General features: G+C 39.7%; 1 protein-coding gene and 1 long non-coding RNA gene across 3 annotated transcripts in view; one reads left to right on the top strand and one right to left on the bottom strand.

Moving 5' to 3' along the window:
• Positions 1–403: 403 nt before the first annotated feature.
• LOC143133639 (uncharacterized) overlaps positions 404–17741 on the bottom strand; it is a 29915-nt gene continuing 12577 nt past the window's right edge. Inside the window, exons 5-10 of one of the 2 annotated variants that reach the window (XM_076293418.1) lie at positions 7058–7218; positions 6814–6867; positions 6641–6685; positions 6339–6516; positions 5477–5628; positions 404–1539 (exon numbers count right to left, since the gene is read on the bottom strand). In XM_076293418.1, coding sequence (XP_076149533.1) covers positions 532–1539 — 1008 coding nt within the window. In that variant the 5' untranslated portion in view covers positions 5477–5628; positions 6339–6516; positions 6641–6685; positions 6814–6867; positions 7058–7218 and the 3' untranslated portion in view covers positions 404–531. The remainder of the gene's footprint in view (positions 1540–5476; positions 5629–6338; positions 6517–6640; positions 6686–6813; positions 6868–7057; positions 7219–17741) is intronic. The other variant, XM_076293419.1, reaches the window with a different exon arrangement.
• On the top strand, positions 15959–17059 carry LOC143133640 (uncharacterized). The gene is made up of 2 exons (XR_012988524.1): positions 15959–16011; positions 16801–17059. It is a non-coding gene; the product is annotated as an uncharacterized LOC143133640 (long non-coding RNA).

Raw genomic sequence — 17741 nt, 5'->3', positions numbered from 1 at the left:
AGATGTTCTACTTTCTCTAGTAGCTCTGTATAACTATGGCACCGATATGCTCCGCTCACAAGGCCCTCTCGGTTTCGTGTAAATATGCACCACTTATTATCCTGCTGTCGAATGAAAGTGATATGCCACTTACTTTCTAAGTTCATTCGCTATTTTTGTGGGCGTCACTCTATTTGTTCTCTCTGGATTCTTACTTTTATTTTATTATTACAACTGTCCTCCTTATCTTACCAATGTTATTTTATCAGTGGGGACTCTGAGTCCTTACCTTTCTTTTCAATAATATCTCTTCACTCAAAATTACCTTTTAACCTTTTATTTTGTTTTTTCAAAGTACATTTATTGGCTTTATTTCTTTTTTATTTTATTGAAAAACTTTCATTTTAAGCAAGGTTAGCAGATTACAAGTTTTTAGCTAAACAGTTATCGTGGCCTTTATTCAGCTAAGCAGTTGCTATAGAGATTATCTAATTAGGCAGTTGTTATTGAGGCCTTGCAGCAGTACCTCCCCCTTTTATCCTTCCTGGCTTTCTATCTATAATCCCTATCTGTCCTTCTCCTTCTTGCAGCTGGGGAATCCCTCCCAAACTTGCGCTTTCTGCCCTCAGGCGGGGCAAAGAGCTGGTCAACCACCGGCCTTGTGTTCACCCCTACAAATTTCCCTACCTGTTCTATCACTGTCTGCAGGGCCAATGGCGCTATGCGGGTGCCTAGCCTCGAATGGGTTCCTCCGTACCTGTCAAATTGGTCAATATGAACTGAATATTTATCCCTATTGTTCCCTTCCTTGTTCCAGAAGACTGATATTGCCAAAGACTCTCTCATAAAACTGGCCAGCCTACTTCTATCTCGACCAACTATTTCTCTTATCTCCCGTCCTACGCCCTGTACTGGCTGGGGCTCAACCGGGCCGTAAACCTCCTCCTGTTGAGGCACAGTTGGACTGTAGCTTGTAGGGGGCGGTGGGCTATATCTGGGGGTGGTTGGACTGTCAACTATACGGAATGGATCAGGGATCAGCTGGTGGGATACGGTGTTACCTGGATAGGGAGTTGGAGCTCTCACTAGTCCCGACTGACCTGACTCCTGGCGCTCCTCCTCTTCGGACCCTAGGCTACTGTAGTTTGCTTCTGGTGGGGCACTGGCTTCCCCCTGTCCAATGTCTGTCTCTGCCTCTCCCACGCTACTGCTCGGAGTGAACTCTCCTGGGGAGTCTGTGTCGGGCTCTCCCTCACCTGAATCGTCAGAAACTTTAAGGCGGTAGAGGACTTCTCCTAGGGTCTCTGGCCTATGGTCTCTCACAATCCTAAGCTTGGGCACCGCTGCTTCAACAGGGGGCTCGGGGGGGGTTTCTGCATAAACCTCCAACAACTGCAACAACCTTCTTATGTTCAGGCTATGATTGGTATGCAGGTTTCTTATGACTATCGCAGCTGCGGCTTCTACAACATCAGTTTGACGTCCGTCTGTCAGTGTGATGATCCTCCTTCCCTCGCCGAGTTCCTCTACCTCAAATGTGTGTGTGTACTTGTCTCGCATCTATTGTGGGCCCATGCCCAGGCAACAAAACAAAACACAACAGCGCACACTCAGCTTTTACAGAAACAACAACAGATTATGATAAAAATATATGTTGTTCATCACCCTTTGTTCAGGACAGTTTTACACCTTTAACCCTTTGCAGACCGCACGTTCTAATTTCGGTACCCCAGTACCGATGACGTTCAGTCTAATAACTCTGCCATACCCCAACCAATTTTATCAATGAAAACTTCCTCAAAAACGTCACATCATAGGCTTTCTGGCGATATGATTGGTTAAGGGATTTGTGGCGCGAATTACTTTTACTACGTGAAGGAAAAATCAAGAGTTGACGTCTCCCTCCACTAGAGGAAAAACAGCAGGAAGCACTATGCATCGTTGATCTTCACGTCGTCTAAAGGAGAAACTACTGGATCATCTGAGGTAAAAACAAGTCTTTTTATGTTATTACTACTTGTTATCCATGTTATTACTTCAAAATCGTTTTTAAAAGTTATTTTTGCTGGTAATTACACCTTGTATGCATGGCCGTAACATAATGCGTGTGTGTGTTCACTTCAGCTGATATGACAGCTTGTATTTTAGCACACCGTAATCTTTAGTAAACTCATTATTTTCAATCATTTTTGGGAGGTTACTATATGTCAACCAAGATTACAGACCTACTAGGACTGAAACTTTAACGATTTGTTCTATTTTGAACGATGTTGCTTGCTTGTCATCTGATGATACAGAAAACTAGCTAAGTTAGGTAACGTTAGCATCAGGAGAGGCTGCAACATGTCCTTGACGCATAGTCGCGATAAAGTTCACTCCCGTGCTTCATGACTGGCAACGTCAAGTACGCCTAATCGGTATTTTATTGTCAAATAAACCTTTCATTCCTTCGTAATATGTATAACACAATTTACAGTTGTTTGTAGCCAAGTTCCTTAGCTTACTTAGATAGAAACATCTGACATGAATGACAACGTAATGTTATGTTACCGACGTGAAGACTGTGTTGATCACCGATGGTGTAAGGATTTTATTCATTGGCTGCTGTTTTCATCAATACATGACTGAAGATTTGTTAGAAATGTGTCTTAGTATTGTTTAACTTTTAGGCTGTAAGGTTGGCTGCTACGATTATGAGGTTTTTGGGTGGCTAACTATGATGGGAGCTCATACACCCAAGCCTACACGTCGACACATAATTTTATGGGGGTAATTTGTCTTTACGCAACTGCAGTAGCCTATGCATGGTGTGTATGTGTATGCATACGCTGTTTAGATGTTTTCTGTCATATCTCCTGACTCATGTTCATGAATCAATGTTTGCTTGTAAGCTGGTATGCTATGTATGGTTTAACCAAGGCAATAACACTTATAGTGAGCTCTGAGACTAATGTTACCTCTCCAAGCAATATTGGAGTCCTCCAGTGACAAAAATACTTTTAGTGAAAAGAGTCTTGGTTGGTGGTGATTAAGATTATGTGGAAGTAATGTAAAATAAAACTAAACAACCTATTCACTATCAGACCTGTGATTTTTTGTTATTTTAGATGGAGGGAGAGAAGTACGTGCAACTGAGGTGAAAGCAGCCGACTGCTGATGGCAAACATGACCCCAAGGACCACAATGGCATGGACATGGGACATGGATGGGTAGTTTCTGGATGAAGAGGAAGACAATGATTTGCTAGAGGAGGAGAGTAATCTCCCGTCATCCTCAGCTGGGTAAGCATGTTTGTGTGTGTGTGTGTGTTCGCCCAACTGGGCGTATGCACATTTCTGGTTGTGATAAGAGTGTTGCTTATAACAATAACGACAGGGATTATAGTGATTATAGTTTAGATAGATAGATAGATAGATAGATAGACACTTTATTGATCCCCAAGGGGAAATTCAGGAAGTTTGCTTAGATTTGTAATTCAATTTCTAATTTTCTTATCTGACAATTTCTTTATTTTGAGCTTGGTCAAGTCCCATGTCAGGTAGAAAGCATACACTTTGCCTATCCTTCTAACACAGACAGGGACACCAACTCCAGTAGCATTTACACCTCATCGTCTGCTAGGCTTAGATGGACACACACACACACGCCACAGCTGTGACAACACACACACCACGGATCTGGTGTGAATGCGGCGTTAGTGTATCACCTTATGTGTAGGGCAAATTATATCGATAAATATATATTGTATCTAATTAAATGCTGTATGGTTGTTAAATGTATTGAATTTCTTCTAATGTTTTAATTGTTTATATGTGTGAATGTAAATTGATGTTTGTTATGCTATAATATGAATTGATGCTTTGTTCATCATGTTAAAGTATTTTGTTGATCTTTGTTATACTGTTGTCTTGTAGTTTGTAAACATATGTTTATGTTATTTACCTGAAGTTGTTGTTCCTGATTATTTAATGATATTGTTAAAGACTTATCTAAATAAAATGATTTATTTCCTCTTTCGTAAACCTAACACATGTGCCAGTGTCTCTTATTCTTGTTTTCATAGTAGAATGAAGCACACAGAGAAGCAGTTACCATCTGGCTAGTCTTTATTTCAGCCTTTATCTTTCCTCCCCACAATTGATTTTGCCTCTTCAGAGTACAGTAAGACATCCTATATTTAGCTATGCATCTTGTTTTTCTGGTAAAACATCTTATATTTGTTACAAGACCATTATATCTGTGTATTTTTGGTCAGATGTCAAACCAGGTAAAGGAAAACATCCTACTCTTTAAAAATTCTACTTGTTACTGCGACTTGCAGTTATGAGTAAATTAATCATAACTTCTGAACCAAAGGTGATAAATTGATTCTGTTTCTTTCACTGAGGAGAACACAACACTGTCTATCTTTCCCACACTATATCTACAATAGACATTAGGTGAAAAGTAAGATTCATCTTGACAAATTGATATTTTCGTGTTTTTTGATGTTGAATTTTGAAGGTATTGTTTAAAAACAATGTGTGTTACCCTCAAACTTATTAACTATGATATGTGCCATTTTAAAGGGCTAGTTCTCCTGATTACAATGGTGGGTATATCTTATCTCTGCCATGTAGCATGGCCACACAATAAGCCTTTTTGTCTCACAAGGGCATCAAGTATGAAAAAACGGAATGTTTCGTGCCGTCGGCAAAGGTCTAATAAATTTATCATAACTTTTGAACAAAAGGTGATACATTGATTCTGTTTTCATCACTGAGTAGAGGACAAAATTGTGAATCTCCCATACACTCTAAGTTTTTCTCTATCTACAACAGAAATTGGGGGGAAAATCAGATTAATCTTGACAAACTGATAGTTTTGTGTTTTTTGGGGTTCAATTTTAAAGATATTTTTAAAATAATATGTGTGTTCTCCTCAAAATTATTAATTATATTTTATACCATTTGAACGGGCTATTTCTCCTGATTATAATGGTGGGTAAATTATATCTCTGTCATGTAGCATAATCACACAATAAGCCTTTTTGTGCCATAAGGCCATCGAGTATGAAAAAATTTTATGTTCGGTGCGGTCTGCAAAGGGTTAATTTACAGCTAATATTGTAGTTTACCTATAAGCCCGTTCTTTTCTCTAAAACACACATATATTTTCCAGGGCAGCCCGAGCTCCCTTTACACAAAATACTATCTTTCAGCTTTCTCCTTGAAAACTAGATTTCCTCCTTGGAAATTGAAACACTATTTTTAGTTTTCTCCTTGAAAACTAGATTTCCTCCTTGGAAATTATTACATGGCCATTTAACTCAGTTTTCTCCTTGAAAACTACTTTTAACCGGTTTTCACAATTACAAAACGCTTTTAAGATCAACAGTACAACCCAATCTCTGTCTTGTGTCTCCACTATTCTTTTGAGGACTCAGGTTAGCACCCCTTCCCGGCCTACCCACTGACTCCCACAGTACAGCTCTCCTAATAACAAGCAAACCGCTTACCTTGTTTTTGGGCCCTGAGAGCTGCACTGGAGAAGTCTGCTTCACCCGGGACGGAACTGCTTCCCCTGTTGAATCCTTTCAAATCTCGGTAGAACCTCCAGATCTGTCGTGGAAAAACTATCCACTTTCCCGAACCTCCAATCCAACTAGCACTTTGAAGTCAAAGACCCGAAGGAGAACACCAAGACGAGAAATGCTGAAGACTGTTGATCCTTTATTCACCGTATTGCAGTGAAAATACAATCCAAACAGCGTCAGGACTGGACCGTCAGGCAATAGAGTGATGAGTGGCAGCTGCTACCCCGATGAGATCTGATCTGAATGTGTCTGAGCTCTCTCTTTTATGCTCCAAGGGGCCTGAGGGGCGTCCCATTACCAGGGGCGTCACCAGGCCCCTTTTAGCCAATCAGAACGTTTTTGGACTTGATATATTGGTGGAAAACCTTTCCCATTTAAACATTAAAAAATATGTGTTGCTGGGCAGAATACATGTGACCAGGTTCTATGTGTAATCTGTTGCCAGGCAGAGTATGCTTTTGTTTCAGTTCTATGTGTATTTTCACTTTTGGTTCTGCCTCCTTTTCTTGTAAATCCCTCCACTTCTCCTAAGCCTTGTTTGCTTCTACTTTCACTGCCAGTTTCACTCTTAGTCTCCTTCAGTCCAGTCTCAGGACTTCCAGTAAATGTTGCATAACATCATGCGCACATATGTTTCTAATAAACCAGCATGCACACGCACACACACACGAGCATTATATCCAGATAAAATCACCACAATTTCTAAACAGATGTTTTGTAATTAACAAGCCAACATCTTTTACTTCACACACACAAATATTTGAAAACTGCAACATCAACTTACTACTCCTTTTTTGAAATCAGGGGCCTCAAGCTTTGCTTGCAGCTCCTCCAGTTCCTGCACTGTCTGGCAAGGCCTTTCAATTCTACCAGGCGGTTAATAGAATTTGCTACATCAGCCTGCATTCTCTCCATTGCCATCATGATTCTCGTTTCTGACCTTTGGATAAGGTCTTTAAAAGCTGTGAAAATTGAGAAGAAAAAGGGAAGTTTCATTTGAATTAGCCTAAATTACCCTAACCCTAAATAGCCCTAACCAATGGGAAAATGTAGGCCTAAATGTGGACAATGTTTAACATAATTTACTCCTTCGTCCCCTTGGTCCTCTCCTTCCATCAGTGTTGGACATTTCTGTTAGTGACACATTGAGATATGTTGTTACTGTATGATCACACATTTTAATATTTATATGGTTTTACCACAGAAGATTTAACAGCGCCCATTCACTGGGAAATATGCAGAGATTAGACATAGCCTACCATCTGAGTGCAGTTCCTCTATTCCGTCCACAGGGTCTGGAGTGTTCGGTGTGTCTGGCAATGGGAAAATGTAGTTAAACTGTATGTATGTACGGTAACAGTCAGTTACTGTATGATCAAAAATATACGTCAGGCTCAGGCTACTGTCAGGCTATATCTCATTGGTTAAACTAAGGCTTGGCATCGCTCAAAACAGACCAGCTATCAATGACATGAACATAAGAGGACAGCATCAGTGACTTACCACGTGGTGCTACAGGGCTGTTTATTTTTTTGGGTGGGACTATTTCTTCATCAGTGCTGGAGAATAGAGCTGCACAGTCCCGCCCACAGCCAAAACGCGGTTAGGTGCCGGATGTAAGATTCCCATTCATTTGTCCCAATGACGTTTGGAAAAATCCGTATCTAAAGAGTTTTACAGCATGTCTTAGGCTAACCAGCTACGGCATAACTCATAAGCATACAACATATCATTTCGAGTGAAAAAACGAAGAGAAAATCCAAAAAAAGTCAAAGGTACAAGACTGTGTACATATTTTCACTTCCGAGTGAAGGAACTACTCATCCCATAAACCACCGCGCCTCACTGAATAATATATAACCAATGCACGAATCAGCGCGAAATCATTTCAAAACCGGCGACAGCGCGCAAACCCTTTCCTCCAAACAGTGATTTTTATATAGGGAATGTGCAGTTAATAGCAGTTATTTCAGGAGTAATCGTGTAAATAATAGTGTTTTGATATTGAATTTTATATTTATCATTGTGTATTTTATATCGTGTGTGTGAAAGCGGTTAACGTTAACGGCAGTGCTTCGTAACGTTACCTGACTCATCCTATGCTGTCATCACTGCTCATTCGGGCTGATGCATGGACTGGTGCATGGTCTGCTCTTGGACCACCATATTCAGTTTATTAATTTGCCGTGAATTATTACACAAAATGTTCATTAAATGCACGAAGTATTCCTAGGTTAATGATTGACATGAATCATACAGTATGAAGGCTACAGTAGCCTAGCTAATGTTAACTAGCACTGCTAGCAGCATTAACGTTACCAACCTCCCTGCTTAACTCACTACAACTTTGCAGGTCAATAATGTGACCCGATTTAAAGTGGCTTTCACCCAAGCGGCAACATTCTAATTTGAACAATGAAGCCTCCCCGGAAATGCGAAAAATTGCAATACATCGAAAATCCGCTAGGGGCAGGTCCCAAAAGGGAGCAAATGTCCATAGACCCCCATGTTAAAATGTCCGTTTTCACAGCATAAATTCATGCTTTTACAGGTTGGTCCCATGGACTTTTATTGTATTTGTTGGTAGTTCCCGAGTGCCTGACAACTGTGAGGGGGGTGAATTTTTTTCTAACTCGTTAGTTTAGATCGCATTTAGATAGTACATGTATGAATAATTAAGGGCGTGGTTAACTTGATTGACGGCTGGTGTCGAGGCAGCAGACGACGTCACTAGCTGAGTGGAGGAAACTCCGAAATTAGGCTATGTCTTGGCTGTGATCCTACACACCACATTCTTTCTGAAAATGTTTATTCAAATATCTGTCATAAAATGGGTTGCTATTAACTGAAGCCCACTAACCCACACTTTAAGAAGACTTCGCTCCAGTTTTTCAGGTAAGTGACATTCTATTTCTAGTAGATGTTAGCATTATAGCATCCATGTTAGTGGGCACTGTAGTGCTAGGCTACGTTAGCGTCAAATCATTTCAAATAAGTTTATGTCGAAAATGATGACCGAATGGCTGAAGCACACACATAAATTTAGTTAACTTGAATAAAGTTAACGTTAGTGAAAACCGATTGTGCTCCCGTTGTGAGTTAGCTTAACGTTTGCCATACTAGCCAAGTGTTTGAGTCAATGATCAGACGGCTGTAACGTTAAGCACGTTAACGTTAGTTCACAAACATACTGGGGTAACAAAGCATGTGTTCTCGTCAAAAAACCTTTTGTAAATACTCTCTGTGTGAATGCTTAGTCCGTTGTCAATTTATATAGTCTTTGGGTTGTCACATTTAAGATAGAAAAGCGTTCGTTCAGATGATAACTTCAGCCGAAGCATTAGCTAACTTTAGTGGAGGTAAAATTGTGAACCACTATGAACCATTGACTATACGTTGAACATGGAGCTGATAACGAGCGATAACGTTAGCTAGTCACCATAACTGTTGTTAGTTATAACTGACGTCTGAAACTCTTATTGATGCCGTTTATTTGTGAAACACAAATTTGAAACAACACTTCTTGTCTATGCAAAGTTTCCCTGTAGGTGATCCAGACAGGCTGGGTGCTGGAGAGGGCTCTGGACTCCTAACTTCACTTCTCGTCTGTGCAGTCGACTCAGAAGCATCACTTCAGTACTGATTCCGTGGTACTTTGACATTTTTCATACATTTAAATGGAGCAACCTACTGGATTCAATAGGCCTAGTTGTCTATTCCAGACATGGTTAGCATACTGAACAAACATGAATGCATTTCATACATTTAGAGTGGCCTTTTATTGTGAGCAGTTGGGGGCACATCTGTGCAATAATTATCATGACCTCTTTTGATAAGTCACACATGGAAAGTAGCCTTTAAATCAGCAGGTTTTGGTTGGATACAGATTAGATAATTAAAGAATATGGCATCAGTGACTGGCTATTGTTTGACTGGACCTTGGCCTAACTGTTAATAACTACCTCAATGGGGTGTAGATATGAGCTTACACTGTTCCACTGAAAACATTAAAATACAAGAAATGGTTGTTCTACAGAACTTTGAATACACCAAATTTGGTTTTGCTTATTGCCTGCATAAACAGGACATGTGCAAATAGTTGAATACGCCGGTCCTGTCCCCATTCAGCTAAGTGTTCTGTGAGTTTGTTCATTATACATATTGGGAGTATTTTTTAGCTTAATTTGTGAGCACTTGTTCATAGTTTGCACTAAGTTCAAAGATGTGACATATACCAATATTTCTGTTTTCAGATCTGGAACATCTTGAAATCCTACCAGATGGGGCACAAGTCATTGAGCAGTGGCAGCTTCTGACTTCAAAGACTTTGTTCACCAGCAGACCCCTTGATTACCTTTATTTACAGCATTTGCATCTGTCAGTCTTTAAAGTGATCTAATATGTATTGACTATGTACTAGCTTAGTACATATTAGTTTTTGTTATTTTAGTTTCGCAAATTCAGTGGTTACCTGTAATGCTCAAGATATAAAAGTAAAAAATCACCTTTACTTCTGCATCTGGGTCTTCAATTCAACCTACCGACTGAAGCTGACAGATTTGTATAAATGTTTTTGAGAGCACAGGCAAATTGGTTTGATAGATAGATAGATACTTTATTGATCTCCAAGGGGAAATTCAAGGTCTCAGTAGCATACAGACATCACACACAACATGCACTTACAGCAGAAATGGTAAATATAAGTATAAACATATAACAAAACTCCACTGTACAATACAGTTGAAGATAAGAAAAACTAACAAAACTAAATACTGGCATAAGTTTTAATGTAATTCACAGTTCAGAAAAGTTCCATAAACATTTCCAAGTTCAAGTGTAGTGCCATTAACAGTAAGTTTGCTTTCTGATATTTAAAGAACAGAAATGGATTTGGCATAAGTAAAGGGTAGGTGTAACATTCATCAATAGACAAAGTTAAATGTGCTGTATAGTCTCAATGGGTTCAATATCACCACACCCCAGCCAAAGCATTTCACCTGGACCTCTAGTCCCAGGTTAAGAGCCCATGGACCTCCTTGCCGCCTCCTCCCCATGGTGAACTGCAAAAACAGAAAGGTAAACATTTTATTAGTCATACCTACTTACAAAATGATACAATAATGCAAACCAACACCACTTGTTGTAATCAACAAAAGTACAGTTGTACAATGCTGTAGTACTATTGTGCGATTTGAAATGGGTCTTAAGTGACAAAGTACACTAATATTGGCATTGTTATGCCAAACACCGGACACTGTAACTGGATTTAACGTTTTGATAATAGCCTGACAAGGGGAAATAAGGCAAGCTAACCGAACATGAACGCTGGATCGTGAAATGGCCACCGATGAGAAATTTCAATGTCATCTTAGACCAAACTACCACTGACAACTTTAGAGCAATATAGCGATTTCAAAACGTGATATTAAAGGTCGAGTATGTAGGAAATAATGGAAAATAAACTGTAACCATTCCAAAAATGATCACCATATGTTGTCAGAGAGTGAGGAAACACGATGAATTGAAGTAATGGCTTATTTGACAACATTACTCTAACCCGTGAAACCCCGTAAAACCCATGAAAAAAAATCAGTTATGGGGCGCAATCTCTTGGAATTTTCATTTATGTTTTGAACGATTAATTCTAGAATAGCGTATTAATAATGGGCTAGCGCAGGGGTGTCAAACATACGGCCCGCTAGATGATTTAATCCGGCCCAGACTTGTAGAGAATACATTTCTGACGATGTCAACAAAAAAAAAAATCTCTAGCCCAGGGGTCGGCAATTACGTTTGGACCCGGGCCAATTTTTTTTCAGACAATGGCATCGCGGGCCATAGCTTTTGTAATGGGGGGGGGGGGGGTTATAGGCCTACTATTTAAATTATTAATTATTATATTATATTAAAATAAACATCATCTAACTTTTAAAATGCATTTAATTTAATTCCATTAAAAACGTTTATTTGCTTATGTGCGCTGTTTTTATGCCGCCTGCTGCATCTCCTGTCGTCTCTCATGAAACAGGCGACTTGCCTAGCAACTTGCCGTAACTAATGTGTAGGCTACAAATATTATTCTTTTGGATGACGTGTAAATGATTAGCTGAACATTGCTATATGCTAGTTATCGATGCAAAATGTCGTTGTCAAAAGCCTTGAAAAGAAAAATTGATTCAGAATGCAGGACCTACAAAGAAGAATGGAAGCAGAGGTATGTGTTGAGCCTGCCTGCATTTCTTAATGCCAAGCCTATTAATTTAACGAAACATAGGCTATTTTTGACCTTGCCCACTGGAAGAGGGAGACAGGACACTGTTGTTTTTTTTTGCACAAGATTACGCGCACTCGCGTGCCAATACCGTTCCGACCTGTGCGTCATGGATAACTGCAAGGATGTTCCACCTGTTTTGTCACTTTAGTAGGACTATCATCTATACCTCAATAAATGTTTTGAAATTGATGGGATTGCTGTAGGCCTTTTTTTCTTTTTAAAAACATGGGGTTAAAAAAAAAATTCATTCAACAGCAAATTAACGTCATCTCGCGGGCCAGATAGAATCAATGGCGGGCCAAAATTGGCCCGCGGGCCACTATTTGCCGACCCCTGCTCTAGCCCATTCCTGTGAGGAGTTATGAATTTTCAAAGAAATAACCGAAATGCTCAATTCAGCCGCTAGGCGCAGCCAAAAAACAAAAAAAAAGTTCGGAGTTGACTGGTCCTGTGCTGTCAGTTTGGCTACATTGTCGGGAGAAAAGCAGGCGTTGCGACAAAATTTAGAGACAAAGTGCAGCCTGCAAACGGAGGACAAGATGTTTGGGCATTTTATTGTATTTTGCAACACAGGAAGTGTTGTGTTGTAAAACACTAAACTTGGATCATGTTAAAGTGTGGTTGTGCAAACTGTAAATTTAATCAGGTCGCGAGGTCTGACTCACCGTCAGTTTGACTGTTTTCTTAGTGATAATGGCATTCTGTCTGGCTTACCATACCACGCTGTAGTACGGTGGTTAAGCCGAGGTGCCGTACTCAAGCGTTTCTTTGAACTACGAGAGGAAATTGGACAGTTCTTGGAGAAAAAGGGCAGACCAGTAGCAATTTAAATGCCCGGAATGGGTGCAGGATCTGGCCTTTATGGTGGATAGCCTATTACACAGCACCGCCACCTAGCCTACAAAATTATTTGATCTGATGTAACCTAATCGTATCAGTTGATCGTTTTGCTCATGCACTGCTAACTTATGTTTGTTAAATTCATTTTATTTTTCATACATTTGCACATTTACATTTTTAAGGCAGGATGTTAACTTTCTTCATAGCTCCCACTTGAGTTTAGTGTGGTGAGTTGGTTCAGGTGGTCAGATGTAAAAATGTAGGCCTATCCACTCAACTATAAAAATAAACCAGTTGTTTATGAGAGTGAAATGCATTTTATTTCAATTTCATTGGCCTCTGAATAAATGTGTAATAATCTAATATATCCCTTGTGATTATGTAGGCTACAAATGTAGGCTGAAGGGTAAAGCATAGCCTACTGAAAAAAACTAAGCTGGAGATTTGGAGTTGTCAAAGGATGTTTTGCAATTATTTCACTGGTCCGGCCCACTTGAGATCAGATGGGCTGTATGTGGCCCCTGAACCAAAATGAGTTTGACACCCCTGGGCTAGCGCGTCCTCCTATTTGGGTTGCCAAATTAGCAAAGGCCAACTGTCAACAGCTGTCAGTTGTAGTAATGAACGCCTACACGAGGCAGGCAAATTTCCAAAATTAAAACAAGAAACAAATTAAGTGGACATCAGAGGAGCTTCCTGAGATGGTGACGTCTTCGTCAAACTAAGAATATCAAGTCTGACGCAGAGCTGGCCATATTTCTCCACAACAGGTAGCCTATAATGCTAAACTTCTAAAATCTGCATCGCTAACTTCAGCTAAATATGTTACGTTGGTTAGAGAGGTATTTTTTGTTTTCACTGTTTCCGTAATGTGTAGCTGGGTCATGGTTGGAGAAACGTTAAAGCAGCTGCAGGTCAACTAACGTTAGCTAAGTCTTCATTACATCTGGCAACCCAGAAGAGGCTCGCGTCTGGTAGTCTTGAGTTCACCAGTGTTTTGATTTTGGCCTACAGAACGTTCGTTAACAATCCTACAAATCGCACCTTTAAGAGTTAATCAAAAATAATTAATGATGTACAAGTTAATACCCTACGATTTTGTTATCAATTCACACCATACGTTGACAGATACAGCGAGCTGGCTGATGTTATCGTAAATTAATTAACGTTACAATGATGGCTGCCACTGAGGATATGAGATGGATAACGTTAATTACAAAACAATAAAGGCAAAGTTACATTTTTGTCAGTATGAGTTGCTGAACCTGTAAACTGCTAAGTTACTCTACCTGAGTTGGTGAACCTGTAACGTTAAATTACTCTACGTTATTTGACCGTAACTTCAGCAAGGGAGGGATAGCTAACGTTAGTTTATTTTACCTAGAAGCTAAAATCTGCAAACTCAACTCTTCATTCTCAACTTTTCAACCGTTCATCCGAATTTAACCTTTCAGCATACAACATTAAAAAGTGTTTGAACATGGCATTAAGAAACATACATGAACTTCACGTTAGCAGATCAAACTTACCAGCAATGTTACAGCAACGTCTGTGCCAGTCCATCTTGTAGGCCTAACGTTAGCTGAGGCTGATCGGCTGACGACGAGGCTGGTTCACCGGCTTGCTCAGTCTCATACAAAGTCCCGCCCTTTTACCCATATATGGATTGGCTAGGAGGTAGGCGGGGTTAGGATTTCCCAAGGTTTCCCAAGATGGCGCCGCCCATACCCCCCAGAGTGTGCCAGTGACTTCCGTTTTACTTCCGCTACAAGGGACCTGTCTTTAAAAAAAATATGAACGGGAGTTAATGGAGAGATAACAATTATTTTTTGGTCCAGTTTGAATTGTGCCACGAATTTAACATATGATATGTGTGAATTTAAAAGATAATTTTTCACGTCAAGAAAGTACTGTTGTTCGATAGACTTCAAAAGTTATGTTGGTTTTGTACGAATCCGCTCAGTGGAATTCATCTCTCGTCTCGAACGATGTACGTCACCAACGTAATGAAACGATAAGATAAGCTAGCTGATAGCTGTTATGCTAGTTAACGGTTGCATCTTGCTGCCTGCTGTCACTTAACAGTATGTAATGTACAGTCTATGGACGAATACAACTTACCTGATGTGTTTAATCCTCTGACTCATGGTATTTTCATCGGCAAGGAAAGCCCAATTAAGACCTGTTGCTGGTATGCTTGTACATCTAGTGTGGCTGTGAATGAGCTAACGTCACTAGCGCGACTGATGGGTTTGTAGTTGTTGGAATTACGATCTTTCACAATGTTGTAATTCAATAGTTACGAAACAAACTGCAAATGTCTTTACATGAAAAATTGTCTTTAAAATTGACAAACATCATATGGGTAATTCAAGGCACAAGTCAACCGGGACCAGAAAATAATTTCTTTTTTGCCATAGACTGGCGTTCAAAATTTTTTGAAAGAGTTATGGCGATAGAACTCGAGCGCTAAAACATGCATACGGGCGTATTTTATTATTTCACACTCGTAGATATTCTCTGCGCTTGCAAATACTCTCTGCGCGCACGCACTCAGAGGAAACTGCTCCCCGAGCGAGGAAAAATATGCTGCGAGCGAGGAGGAATCTGACCAGCGCTCACTCGAAAATCACTCAGCTCTCTCGAAGTTGATTTCTGCTCGCGCGAAGTGAATTTCTGCTCTACTTGGGGGCGGTAACCAGGTTTGGTACTAGCTCTGCTGTGATTGGCCGTGTTTGAAGAGTGAAATTTGATTGACAGCCCTCCTCAGTCGAAGAAGACAACCAGAGACGAATCTTCCAGACAGACAACAACGGCATCTGGCAGTGGGCAGAGGTTTCTTCAGGTAGCAGAATCCCGTGGCTAAAATTCGAAATTGTAAAATTTCATCTGAGTATGTTTCTGAGAAATATGTTAGTGTAGCTTAACTTCAACATTCGTCTTCTTTGTATAGTCTAGAACGTTATTACTTAGCAGCTAGTCTGTAATGTTAACCGCTAGCGACTAGCTAACGTTAACTTTGGTAAAGTTTAGCTCCATGTCTGGCTGGCTGCTGGCAACAATTAGAAGGTCATTAGGCTAACTGAACTATTGTAAGGTGAACGTGCATATTCTGTTTGTTAGAGAAAGAATTAGAGAAATAAACATTTCTGAGAAATGTTAGTGTAGCTTAACATCAACATTATCCGTAGTCTAGAACGTTATTACTTAGTCTGTAATGTTAACCGTAGCTAACGCTAGCGACTATAATGTTAACTTTGAGATTTCATTGACAGATCTCCTTTCAAGCCCGGGAAGTTCCTGAAAGGCGTTTCAACTCTGCGGCTGAGCAGGCATTTTTGAGGTAGGATAACCTGGATTGAATCAAGTATTCAATAGATGAAAATATGTTTCTGAGAAATATTTTGTGTAGTGAAGTAAACTTAATAATCACCATTAGTCTTCGTGCATTCTATCTAGCTAACTAACGTTAACTTTTCAGGTCTTTAGGCTAACTGAACTATTGTAAGGTGTACCTGATTCCATGGTACTTTGACATTTTTCATACATTTAAATGGAGCAACCTACTGGATTCAGTAGGCCTATCTGTCTATTCCAGACATGGTTAGCATTCTGATCAAACATGAATGCATTTCAGACATTTAGAGTGGCCTTTTATTGTGAGCAGTCCAGGGCACATCTGTGCAATACTTGTCATTACATCTTTTCATAAGTCACACATGGAAAGTAGTTGTATTATGCCTTTAAATCAGAAGGTTTTGGTTGGATACAGATTGGATAATTAAAGAATATGGCATCAGTGACTGGCTATTGATTGACTGGACCTTGGCCTAACTGTTAATAACTACCTCAATAGGGTGTAGATATGAGCTTACACTGTTCCACTGAAAACACAAAAATACAAGAAATGGTTATTCTACAGAACTTTGAATACACCAAATTTGGCTTTGCTTATTGTCTGCATAAACAGGACATGTGCAATAGTTGAATATGCCTGTCCTGTCCCCATTCAGCTAAGTGAGTTTGTTCATTATAAATATTGGGAGCATTTCTTTAGCTTAATTTGTGAGCACTTGTTCATAGTTTGCAGTAAGTTCAAGGATGTGACATATACCAATATTTCTGTTTTCAGATCTGGAACATTTTGAAATCCTACCAGATGAGGCACAAGTCATTGAGCAGTGGCAGCTTCTGACTTCAAGGACTTTGTTCACCAGCAGACCCCTTTGATTACCTTTATTTACAGCATTTGCATCTGTCAGTCTTTAAAGTGATCTAATATGTATTGACTATGTACTAGCTTAGTACATATTAGTTGTTGTTATTTTAGTTTCACAAATTCAGTGGTTACCTGTAATGCTCAAGATATACAAGTAAAAAAATCACTTTTACTTCTGCATCTGGGTCTTCAATTCAACCTACTGACTGAAGCTGACGGATTTGTATAAATGTTTTTGAGAGCACAGGCAAATTGGTTTGGCATGAGTTTTAATGTAATTCACAGTTCAGAAAAGTTCCATAAACATTTCCAAGTGCAAGTTCAGTGCCATCAACAGTAAGTTTGCTTTCTGATATTTAAAGAACAGAAATGGGTTTGGCATAATTAAAGGGTAGGTAACAGTCCACCAATAGACATTTGAACAAACAAACAGTAAATATCAGTTCAAGTTCTATAATTGAAATGAACAATAACTGATTCTTTGAACTGATTGAAAAAACGGCTGATTTAACTAATTTAGAGCAGTGGGAGTTAAGAGGGGCTCAAACAGCGGTCATGTCCGGGTCACTCTGGTCAAGGAGGGCCTAAACATCTTCCCTTTGTTCTTCCCTCACCGGACAGTCAATGTGAGGAACCACCATCACTCCTTCTGCCTCACCATTGTGGTCCATGGCAACATCCCAGTCAATGTCTGGCTCCTCAATGTCCTAGAAGAGAAGAAGCAGAATGTTACAGGCTGATAGTCTATCCTTCCAGAATAGGCATCTGACATAATAGTACTTGTTTGCATAGAACAAACCAAACCTACGATCAATGAATGTGTTTTTTCTAATTTAACAAACAGAATATGCACG

This window comes from Alosa pseudoharengus, unplaced genomic scaffold (assembly GCF_046254945.1).
Source record: "Alosa pseudoharengus isolate Yale_2024_CS ecotype anadromous, Long Island Sound unplaced genomic scaffold, YU_APseudo_1.1 YU_APseudo_1.1_scf_2, whole genome shotgun sequence".
Taxonomy (NCBI): domain Eukaryota; kingdom Metazoa; phylum Chordata; class Actinopteri; order Clupeiformes; family Clupeidae; genus Alosa; species Alosa pseudoharengus.
Note: the sequence above shows the minus strand (reverse complement) of the source record. Positions and strands in the feature narration are given on the sequence as shown.